This window comes from Vicugna pacos, chromosome 2, assembly GCF_048564905.1.
Source record: "Vicugna pacos chromosome 2, VicPac4, whole genome shotgun sequence".
NCBI lineage: Eukaryota > Metazoa > Chordata > Mammalia > Artiodactyla > Camelidae > Vicugna > Vicugna pacos.
In genome coordinates, this window is record NC_132988.1 from 79,699,977 (window position 1) to 79,712,839 (window position 12,863).

At 37.1% G+C, this 12,863-nt stretch overlaps 1 protein-coding gene across 3 annotated transcripts in view; it reads left to right on the top strand.

Moving 5' to 3' along the window:
* The window catches only part of ARHGAP24 (Rho GTPase activating protein 24), a 701,416-nt gene that overhangs the window by 466,993 nt on the left and 221,560 nt on the right, over positions 1 to 12,863 (top strand). For all 3 annotated transcript variants that reach the window (XM_072942779.1, XM_072942787.1, XM_006198186.3), the window contains one exon: positions 6,795 to 6,882. In XM_072942779.1, the coding sequence (XP_072798880.1) occupies positions 6,795 to 6,882 (88 nt within the window). The remainder of the gene's footprint in view (positions 1 to 6,794; positions 6,883 to 12,863) is intronic.

Consider the following 12,863-nt stretch of genomic DNA (forward strand, 5'->3'; position numbering starts at 1 on the left):
AGTATCTTGTGGTTTTGCCTCATATTAACTAGAGTTGGAGCTTCTTTTCCAATAGCAATTTTAGTTGAAAGCAAAATACTAGTGTGGTTCTGAATTGTGTATCTTTTGCCAGCTCTTAGCTGTCAACTATAAAAAATTTTGTTTAACATATTGTCCCATTTTGAAATTTTAAAAATTCTTTGTAAAAGGGATATTCCCTATAAGGGAGAAAAGTAAGTATAATTCCATTCTGAAAATGCTGATTAACTATTGCTGTGTAATTATTGTCAAATGTAGTGAGCTCATATCAAAGAGATTACATCCCCTTTCTTGTACTTGAGCCTCTTCTCTCTGATTATCCAACATTTGCAGTGTGGCATGTCACACATCATGGATTAACAAGCCCTTTCTTCAAAAACTCAGGACTACTGCACCCTGGCTATTTTGTCATTTCAAGATCCCCAGCAAGAAATTGCTGGCTCTAACTGAAAAGGTGTAGTTGAAGAGTGTGTAATAAAGAAACCTTTTACAAGTGTTGGAAAAGCTAATGGAAACCAACAGATAGTGAAAACGCCCTGGGGCTAAAGACAAGGAGGCACCCATTACCACTCTGGTCTGCTGGAGAAGCCTGCAAGTTTAGGAGATGTGGACTAGGGTAGTCAATACAACTAGGGTCAGGTTGCTGCCTAGCATGGAGGGAGACAGGTCAGTAGACATCTTGGCTGACTCTGGTGACCTTCTGATCTCCTGCTATAGCCTCTCAAACCCAACCTGAAGCCAGAGGTCAGGGGAGTCTAGTTTATGCAATTTATAGAGATTAGTCTCCTGGGGTGCAGAATAGAGTCATGGGTGGACAGACGATCTGGAGAGCAAACAGAGAATACCCAGGAGAGCTACTAACAGAAAACTGAAGACTATCACATAGTTTGGGCTCACGTGCATGCTCCTCATGGAGTTCGAATCTTCCAAATTCCCTATTTCTAGCAAGAGGCATCGCCTCTCTCTCAGATACACAGGAGAGAAACACTGAAGTCATCTTTGACTCTTTCTTCTTCATTCCCTGTGTTAAAGCGATGAGAAGTTTCTCTCATATTTCTTAAAAATATATCTCTAATAATTCATCTCTAATGCAAATTTATGCCATTTCTACTGCTGACACTTTTGTGTCTTGACTTTGCCATCTTATGTCAAATTAATTGCTTCGTGGTGATAAACTTTTAAGAGGCTGGCATTGTTAAATCTCCCTCTGCTTTGCTCAAGAACCTGCTCTGGTTCCCAGCTGCCATGGACATCAAGTGCAGCATCCTCTGCCTGGGGTTAGACTTTCCACAGCATGCCCTCGACATCTCCACAGTTCTTACTTCCTGATTATTCCTCCACATGCATCTTCTCCTGACTCTAATGTGCTCTGCACATATGGCTCTAATTACTGTTCTGCTGATGCTGTTTCCTCCATTTGGGAAGATTACCCTGAGCTCACTAAATCTTAAAACCTGAAGTTCATTTAAAAACCCTTTCCTTCATATTATCTTTCCTAATTAATCAGATTGCCCTCATGTCACTCTCTTCTTAAACTTTTATTATACTTTTTTCAACATATTTTGACGCTCCCTTCTTTTATAGTTATATACTGTGTTATTCTACTGAGAGTGAAGAGTTTCTTTCCCATACTTCACATCACCTGAAATAGTTCTAGAAATAGTATGACATATATTAGTGTCTCAATATATTATTTTTTTTTAATCAGAGGGGGCACTTGAATTATATTTGCTTACTAGTTGTTTGTTTGGTTAGCTAATTTAGAGCAACTCTGGAAGAATTAACCAAACCCACACAAACAGTGCATAATTTTTGACTACTAATTTGTCTTGTAGGTATTTGTCCCAAAGACTAAGTTAAGGAGGAGCTCTAAGATTTAGCTTCAGGATGTTCATGAAATGTTCTATATATTAACACAAAAAGTCATAAACACTTTATGATAATAGAGGATGTGAAAGTATGTATATTCAAACAAGTGCTGTATTATGCTATTCAGCTTTGTAAAATGATGTAGATTATTAAATTGGCATAATAACAGTATATGACAAGTTTTGAAGGAGATAATGCACACGTATTCTGATTACTATTTTTGTAAAAATTACCACATATGTTGAAACACATACACGTATATATAATACGTACAAATACAGATAGATGCATATGGTGTTAATATTGATTATCTACGGTGGCAGGTAAATTACAGATTTTTTGTTTATGTGCATTTTCTGACAATATAAACATTGCAAAATACTTAGAAAATAACTATCACAATTAAGACCTTTATCTTAGTTATAGACTTTAACTATTTGGTTTCTATACACAGTGATACAGTGGTTTCAATCAAATGACTTTATTTTACTTACTGAATGACTTAAAACCACAGTAAGGGTTTGCCAATTACAGTATACCTTGGCCTAAACATTGCCTAATGATATTTAAACAATTATTTTTACATCACAAATTTGTTTGGAAAAGTGTCAAAATATAAAACCTGTACAATGTTAAATTTGAAAATAAAAATTAAAAATTCAGCCAGAAGTAGCTATTTCTCATGCAGAAAAAGACAAAAAAAAGGATAGCATTACTCTGTCTTAATTACCAAGTGAGGCTGATTGGGATTTCATGGAACAGAATAGTTTATGCAGGAGAGTGGCTTGAATTCAACTAACAGGACACATGTATAGTTTAAGATCCTACACAGAGCCTGAAGGCATAGAATTTAACGAGACATATGTGTACACATACAAACATACATTCATGCAGAAATGAATACTGTATCTACCTTCAAGGTTAGATGCTATGTTCTAAAACTGAGCTAAATCACATATTCAGTTATTTCAAAAAATCAGTTCAGTAAGTAAAATAAATTCATTTGTTATTGAAACAACTGTTTTATTACTTTATATAGAGACCATATAGATTAAACCTCTATCCAAAAAAAGGTCTTAATTATAATGAATATTTTCAAAGTCTTCATAATTTTTAAAAAAATATTTTAAAATACCAGAAAGTAAAATGGAATCCACAGGCCAGAGGACACTAGATATGATGAGAAATAGGAAATTTAACTTCCTGGGGGAGGGAAACAAATGTAGTACCTCCAACACCTCATCTTGTGAGGCATGGAGGGAAAGGGACCCTCTAACCTCTAACTGCTTGGGTTTTAGTTAGGGAGTGCTATGTTTTATCACTGTAAGCCCAGAAGGAGGGACCACTCTGATGACTATAATTTTATGTGCCAAACCAGGTAGGGTGGAAGTTGTGTAAAATAGTATTTGAACTAAATAAATATTGTTTCAAGCTGGGAAAATGGACAATACAATATAGTGCACAAGAGGATAGGCAATTGAATCCAGCATGCTTGGTTTTTAATAATGGCTTTACAGCACTCACAGTATTTATTTACTCAGCAATATGCTTTTTTCAGCATTAACCTTACACCAGGCAAAATGCTAGGCGTTGGTGATAACTTAGGGTGCAAAGCACACATTATACTTGCTTCCTTATAGTTTAATGATGGAAATAGACATTAATTAAATAATTTCACACATAACATAATTACATACAGTGGTAAATCAATTTAAGGAAAGTTCAGGAAGATATGCAAGTATATTTCGGATGTAGTCAATCTAAAAAATGGATTTAAAACAACCAGAGAAAGAATGTAGTCCTAAGGTAAATGGAAACAGGGTACCATTTACAGAAGGGCAATTGGCTGGATCGTAGAAAGCATTGTAAGTGTAAGATGGAAAAATTTGTTTAGAGGTATAAGTGGAGCCAGACCACCCAGAGCTTTGTTCTAAGGCAGATGAAAGCCACAGGAAACTCTTAAGCTAGAAATTCGCAAGATAAAATTTCTATTTCTACAGATCACTCTGAGCATGTTAAAAAAAGAATTAAAAGATGTTTGAGTATTATGGGGAATTCAGGGAATGGTTATTTAAAACATTCCAGACAAGAGACTATAGTCTCTTGGACTAGGAGGTAATGGTAGTAGAGCTACAGTAGAATAGAAATAATGACTCCTACATTTCTGGCTTTTGCAACTGGCTGGAAGATGGTGCTGAATTAGGGAATACATAAACAAGACCTGGAGTACTTGCATTTTAATTTGACTAAGTTTACTTTAAGATGCCTTTGAAATACCCAAATGGAGAGGTCAAATAAGCTCTTGAAATAAAAGTCTGGAGGTCAGAGAGTCCTGGGTTTGAAATATTAATCTGATATTCTTTAGCTTACAGTTGGTTATTAAAGTCATACACATGGATGAGATACCTTGGAGAAAGAGCATATAAAGTCAGAAGAGAAGGAATTGTCAGATAAATCTTTGAAATACTCTCATATTTAAAGGTCGATTAGAGCCAGCAAAAGAGACTGAACCAACAGAAAGCTAAGAGGAAAACCTGGAGAAAACCAAGGCACCAAAGCAAGAAGGCAATTCCAGAAAGAGTAGTTAATGATGCTCTTCTGAGAAGTCAAGTTCATAGAGGATTTAGAAAATTGTCAAGCATGCAGCTTATGGCAGCCATGTAATTGGAATTATGGGTGAACAAACCAAGCTGCAGTGGATCCATATGAAGAAATAGATTCAGTGTAGACAACTCTTTGCTAGGCAAGAAAAAATAAAATAAAATGAAGGGGGAGGAGGAGTCAAAGTGATTTTTTAAATAGGATCAACCTTTAAATACATCTCAGCACTGATAGAAATGATCCACTAAATAGAGAAATCTAACAGAGAAGAGAAAGGATGATCAAGATGCTTTATTGAGTTATCTGTCGATGGACATTTACGTTACTTCCACATCTTGGCTATTGTATATAGTGCTGCTATGAACATTGGGGTGCATGTATCTTTTCGAATTAGAGTTCCCTCTGGATATGGAATGGGATTCCTGGATCATATGGTAAGTCTACTTTTAGTCTTTTGAGGAATCTCCACACTGTTTTCTACAATGACTGCACCAAACTGCATTCCCACCAGCAGTGTAGAAGGGTTCCCTTTTCTCCACACCCTCTCGAGCATTTATCGTTTGTGGATGTTTTAATGATGGCCATTCTGACTGGTGTGAGGTGATACTTCATTGTAGTTTTGATTTGCATTTCTCTGATAATTAACGATACTGAGCATTTTTTCATGTGCCTAATGGCCATTTGTATGTCTTCATTGGAGAATTGCTTGTTTAGGTCTTCTGCCTATTTTTGGATTTGGTTGGTTGTTTTTTGTTATCAAGTTGTATGAGCTGTATATAGATTCTGGAAATTAAACTTTTGCCAGTCGCATCATTTGCAAATATTTTCTCCTATTTCATAGGTTGTCCTTTTGTTTTGTTTATAGTTTCCTTTGCTGTGCAAAAGTTTGTGAGTTTAATTAAGTATGATTTGTTAATTTTTGCTTTTATTTCTATTGCCTGTAAGACTGCTCCAGGAGAACATTGCTAAGATTTATGTCAGATAATGTTTTGCTTTTATTTTCTTCTAGGTTTATCTTGTCTTGTCTTATATTTAAATCTTTAAGCCATTTGAGTTTATTTTTGTGTATGGTGTGAAGGAGTGTTCTAACTTCATTGATTTACATGCTGCTATCCAGTTTTCCCAATACCATTTGCTGAAGAGACTGTCTTTTCTCCATTGTGTATTCTCATCTCCTTTGTCAAAGATTAATTGACCATAGGTCTTTGGATTTATTTCTGGGCTCTCTATTCTGTTCTATTGATCCATATGTCTGTTTTTATGCCAATACCATGATGTTTTGTTTACTATAGCTCTGTAGTATTGTCTGAAGTCTGGGAGGGTTATTCCTCAAGCTTTGTTCTTTCTTCAATATTGCTTTGGCAATTCTAGGGTTTTTTTTGTGATTTCATATAAATTTTAGGATTATTTGTCCTAGTTCCATGAAAACTGTTTGGGGTAATTTGATAGGGATCGACCTAGAGATAGTCATTCTAAGTGAAGTAAGCCAGAAGGAGAAAGAAAAATACCATAAAATATCACTCATATGTGGAATCTAAAAAAAAAAGAGGAAACTAATGAACTCATCTACAAAACAGAAATAGACTCTCAGACATAGTAAACAATCTTATGGTTACTGGGGGAAAGGAGATAGGAAGGGATAAATTTGGGAGTTTGAGATTTGCACATGTTAGCCACAATATGTAAAAATAGATTAAAGAGCAAATTTTTTCTGTATAGCACAGGGAACTATATTCAATATTTTCTAATAATCTTAAATGAACAAGAATATGAAAACAAACATATGTATATATATGCATGACTGGGATATTGTGCTGTACACCAGAAATTGACACATTGTAACTGACTATACTTCAATTAAAAAAAAAAGATGCTTATTGGTTATCCCTTCCATGGCAGCATTGACTAAGTTATTGACTGTCTCTGCCTTAGTTTTCACAGCTATAAAATGGGGAGAATAATACCCTACCTTATAAGATTATTCTAACAATTACATAATATTATGTTGGTTGAATGCTCAGTAAAAATTTTGGCACACAGAATCTATTTAATAAATTGGATCCTAAACTTAACTAGGCATTTAACAGTGTTTTATACATATTGGGTCCTCAATAAATATTTGTTAAATGTTGAATGAATATGATGCTGTTACATGATTTTTGATTAGATGGGGATATAAATGATCTTATGGATGTTCCCATGTACTGCATTACAGATGTATCTTGTATGTTCCCTGTTGATAATGATGATGATATTCAGTATTTGCCATCTCATGATGTTAATGTCTGGGGCATTTGTCTTCACAGGGTACTATTTTTCTGCCTGGAAATAAAGTTCTTGAGCATCCCTGCAATGAAGAGAGCCCTGGGAAGTTCCTTTTTGAAGTAGTTCCAGGTAAGATACTTTCCTGGTTTGATTCAATTTTTGCCGTTCCATGTGGGTAAAGGTGAAGACAGGTCAGACAGCCTTTATCCCTCTTGAGTTGTGGCTGAAAACATGAATTTGAGGAGGTAAGTGTTAAATTTGGTTAGTATTTACATAGGTAAGGATTCCAGCTTTGTGCACCTGTACAAAATAAACACACATGCACATGACTACAGGATATCCATTTGTCCATGAGACTCCAGAGCTGACCAGCAGTCATGACACAGCAATTGTACTGGAGACATAAAAGGTGATTTCACAGTGCTTTTGTGGTGTGAAATTTGGCCAGGTGGAATGTCTTGCGTGGCTGACTCACTGACATATTTCCTCACAAAACTCATCTTAAAGGAGCTCTAGTTATACAAATGAAACAAAAACCCTCCTTCGATGACTGACCAAGTATTGCAGCTCTGGACCTCAACTTCGCTCACAACCAACCACTTCCACATGTTTGGCTGGTGGCATTGAAGCTGCCTCTGCCAAGTCGTCAGATCCTACAGTTACAGTTCTTCAACGTCTGTTCATTTTTTTTAGGTACACTGTATCCACCCCTCTCAAAGTACGTGATCTCCACTTAAATCTTTGACTCACCCAGCAACACTTTCTTCAAAGCTGTGATGTACTTCTTTATTCGGTTCTTTAGCCCTTCTTGAACACTTGGTGTAAGAAAAAGGGAGTTAGGAATGTGGTTTTTATAGCTTTGGCTCTGACCCAGTTTATGTGATACTAACGTTGATTTAATCACAGTCTAGGGTGTGTGAATTTCTCTGGGTGATTAATATGTAATGCATATCCATAATGCTGGTGCAAAGGCAGTCAATAAAACATTTTCCCAGATTTATAAATGTTGGGAATCTGGAATGTGAAAGCATTTCTCCCTCTCAATGAAAACAGCTGTAGCTCTGAGTTCATCTGGCTCACAATGGAATCCATGACTAAATGTTAATTAATGCAGCTGAAGTGCAGAAAGGTTAGTCAGATGCATTGTGTGATTTGATTCCCCCCAGGGAAAACATATTGTAAGAAACCTGAACCTTGCTTTCCCTATTAAAATCTTTTTATACTTGCTTCTTAGTGGAATACCTTGTATGGAACCAAAGTCCAGATGTTGCAAAGTCTTTGAAGTACCAGTAGAGGAAATTTCTTTCACTGTTTATTCTCAAACATTAGGCCTGTCAGCTTTGAAATGAGCATGGTATTACACTGACAGGTTTGATTCTTTATCTTCGATAATACTAAAGGCCTACTTCCCCATGCAATCTACTAAATGTGTCGAGATTTCATATTTTGGTGAAAATGTTCTAATATATACATATATATGAATATTGTCAAGGCTGTTCTAGAAGGAGCTGTGTCTTCAAGCCCACAAAGTCACAAAACTTCCCCTCCAAGGTTGCTGTTCTAGGGTATGCATTTCACATGCAGTGCATATGACATGATGGCTTTTGATGAGCAAAGCTTAAGGAGTTTAAGACTGTGGGATGTGGAATCTGAAGGCTGTCCTTTCAAATAATTTTTTTTCTCAAGGAAATTAGGTTGGCTGCAGTAATTAGGGAAATAAACATACTATACCCATAGCTCATTGGAAAAGATGCTTCCAGAATCATTAACACAATATGTAGTAGCTTCTAAATTAGGTTTTATAATTCTGAGTCATTTTATAGAGTGACAAGAGAATGATGCCAAATGCTTCTTTAAAGAGAGAGTTGGAAAAACACTCTGGCTGCCTTAAGAATCCAGTGTTTGTGCCATTAATCTTGGTCGCTGGGGCTTTACTGGTGTGTCCCTGACATGAGGATGGAATGGAGTTTGCAGGCAAATGCTTCTGTATTTGTATGAGAATGTGAGGATCAGTATCACATAATTTGAACCAATTTTTGCAGAATCAGGATTACTTAGGGCTAGCGTGACACTTGATTTATCTTTGCAAATGAGAATGATGAGATAATATTTTCTAATTATTCCAATCGTGTGATAGTTTGACGTGGGGAATCTGAAAAGTCGCAAGAGTGTATTCATTTGTCAGAAAGTGTAGGAGTCAGAAAGGATTGGAGAGATGTGGTCGATGCCTTGTATAGAACCTTCTGCAGGCCTGCCAGGCAGCAGATTCTCATAACACATACTTATTCCACATTGGCTTTCTCTAGAATTCTCTCTAACACCACTTCTGAAAACCATCCTGCAAATGATACTTACATATGCAACATGATTCTATCTTTATGGACAAATACCTCAACTCAACTACTCAAGATATATCAATGAATAAGATTAAATCCTTTAATCTTACCTTCCTATAATGATTTCCAGCAAAAATGGCAAATGCCTTCAGAAAGTTCTCTGCCAAATATTCTAGCGCCATATATACATGCATAATTGTGTATGAGTGTGTGTGTAGATTTATGTATGTATATTTATTTATACATATATTTATATATATATATCTTTACCACCTATATACTTTTGAAATTTATCCATATATGCTATTGAGGTTGGAGTTTTGGCTTTGTCTCATTTTTTATTTCACTTTAGTCTGAAATGTTCTATGAAATTAAGTAATAATCTTGTAAATTTGAAAGAAAAACCAAGATTTTTTTCAATAGAATTGAAAGTTTCAAGTCTTTGTATATTACTTAATTGCATTTGTTTGTGTATTACAGTTCTATGCAAGTTTTAGGCTTTTGTAAAAATCTACCTGAAAAAAAAACACAATACCATAATTTAGGGTTAATTTCTTATAGACCACTCTCCTATGAAATGAATTGTCTCTCTGAATAATGTCATGGTTTATAGCATTTCATTCGTTGTTTTCCTATTTATCTGCTTGTTATTTAAAAAGAAGATAGCCAAATTGGCAAATTTGAAGACTTTGCTGTCAGACATGCCAAATTTTAGACTGGAGTGAACTTTTATGGCCAAGTGCTAAGCTTTTGGGAAATGTGGTTGAGAAAGGAATGTTGGCAGACCTTTCATGTATAGTGCTTGAAGAAAGAAAATGCAGTTGGTTTCTTTGCTTCTCAAAATGTGTTCTATGCATGTTTCCCTTGTGATGTTAAAAAACATAAGAGTAATTGATGGAATGGTGATGTCTTAGCTTTTTTTTAGAAGAATAGTATGCCAGAGGGAGAAAAAGAAGTAGTGCTTTGGAGACAGAGACAGGCAAAAGAGACAAGGGAGCATGTACTTTATATAGTTAGGAACCACATCTTTCCTTTCATTACTATATCCCTACCACCTAGGTCAGTATAACGCAAGGTGCCGAGGAGTGCCTACTGAAGTGTATATGTTTACCAGGTTTATGAAGGAAACTCAACCATATGAAATGGGTCTATTGTTGGCAGTAACTACTCCCTACCTGGCTATGTGGAACACTTATTTCCTGCTGTGTAGGGTCTTTCCACCTCCCCCACTGGTGCATCAAAGACTTCTTTGTGGCTCTAGTGGCTAAAGTGGAGGGAAACTCCTCACTTCCTCTTTCCTACTTCTCTGCTTTCCTCTCTGCTAATGATGCCAAGAGAAAGATGGAAGAAGGTGGGGATCTCCCTACAGAGCAGCTGCTGCTGGGGTGAAGCCCCTTAACACTGGTTATCACATTCCTCTCCATGTGCTGACTCTCTCACGGGGCACAGTTGGAGATTTTTTAATGTCCTGGAATTGGAAATGCACTTCACACGGTAGGATCTCCCTCCCTGGGCACGGTCCTGGTAGATGGGACACCATCAAAACGGCTCAAAGACCAGCTGCTTTCTTTGTGCTTATTCACCTACCCGGAAACTCATGTGCCCTGCCGGTCAAGGAAGGGTAATACAGGCTGCTTCACTGTCCTTGCCCCTCAGCTTGGCCGTCGTGCCCCTTTCTCCATGAAGTATGAGCTTCAGACCGGCAGCTTCAGTGGCTCCACAATTCATGTGAGTCTTCATTTTGGAGAAGGGCTGGGTGACAGTTCTAGCCCACTTCAAAATGGATGAGAGGCTTGCTCCCTTGTGCTTCCCTGACTTGTTCTGATGGTTGAGAGACATTCTTTTCTTTCCCCTCAAAAAATAGTGTTTATCATGAAAACTGTTATATTCAAATGACACCTCCTCTTTTCTAGGCTTCCTCTTATAATAGTTAGGGGCAGGGACATGGCATTTGGGTTCCTTCTCTGAAACGCATTTTCTCCACAAGCCCTACAGGGAAGTGGCCAGGCACAGCCTCCATCGTTTTTTTTTGTTTGTTTGTTTTTTAGTTTTTTGGTTTTCAACATAGAATGTGAGTTTTTAGCACTTTTTTCTTCAGATTTAGGTCTTAATGGCAATTTCAGGATAATGAAAAGCCAACTTTTATATCTATTTGTAATGTTAGATTGGATTCCAGTGTTACACGCTGTGATGGAAAGTTACGTTCGAGTGTTACTGGAGAGTGCTCTCTGGAGATATCTCATCTCTAAGGAGGTGGGGAAGGCAGCCTCAGGCAGAAGGAGAAGCTGGCTCGTGACCAGTTACAGCTAAGGTCTCAGCTGAGATGCCCAGGAGCTCTGGAGCTGGGCTGCTTCTTAGAGGTGCTCTAACCTGAGGGAGCAGGTCTCTGTTTCCTGGCATCAGCGAATCTAGTCATTGACTGGGAGGTCGAGAGACAAATGAACTCATGTGAAGCAGCTCCATGTGGCCATGGAGAACAGGTTCCACAGGGCCTCTGTGAGCCATCAGCCGCCCATACACCAGCCTCTGGGATCTAGACAGAGCATCAAAATACCCATTACAGTATCTACAAAGCTGTAGCTAGCTTTCTGTATCCCAGACAATGTCCCAGGATCTTTGAATGTATCACTTAATTTAATCCTTGCCTTATTATTTCATCCTCACCTATGTTGTTATTCCCATTTTCAGATAAGGAAACTGAGGCACAGAGAAGTAATTGATCAAGGTCAAACAGCTAGCACTAGCTAGTGAATGTATGTGTCTATATATATTTATAATATATATATATTATTTATCACTGGCTTACCTTTTCAAATTAAAGTTTCAGGAAATCAAAATAAACTTAAATATATATATGTATATGTATACATATATTAAACTTTATTTACATATGTATATATATATTCCGGCTTAAAATATGAGATAACAGTATTAGAGGCTGGAACCTAGTTTCTGAAACATGAACATGTGAACTATTTTTATAAGTAGCCATTGAAATGGATAGACTTGTATCTCTTCTTAGCTCATCCATTTAGAATGAGAGTTTGGGCACTTGAAGTGAGAATAGGCATTTTCAGTGACATTCAACTACTTACATGTTTAAGTCTATCATAAACAATAGGCACTGGGTAAAGATGCTCATTTTGAGTTCTCCTGAATGTGTGTTCTAAGGCACAACTACACCGTGATGAAAAAGCAGGGAGAAAACCACCCTTGTCTGCTTTCTGCTTCTGTGTAAATAGCGATGCCAAAGGAAAAATCTGCACCTGTCCCTTCTTCCTACAGATAACTATTACGTGCCAGGGTTCAGTTCTCTTCCTGGAGGCACTCACACTGCTGAAACTGTGCTCACTTCACAGACACCCTCCACAACTGGCTAAGTTATCACTCACTGGCTGACCACCAACAAGCACACCAATACTGTCCCTTTCTGGGAGTCAGTCCACTGACCTGAACAAGCATTATCCAAGCAGAGAGCTTGTGCGTTTCAAGGGCAATTACAAACACCCCAGACTCTCAAAGTCCCATCTCGGCCCAGTGACCAAAATCAGTAATAAACTTGGAGGTTTTCTTATCCTCTTCCTTCCCCCAGAAAAAGGAAAGAAGAGATGAGCACAAGAAAAAAGGGATGACAAATATGGGAATTAAAAAAAAGATAAAATTTTAAGGGTAATTTAAAGTGATTTTCATCTTCCTGGAAATGAAATTAAACCCTTCAAAAAAAGGAGGTGGTGGTGTTTATCTCACCGTTAGCCAGGATTAGACTTACTGTTA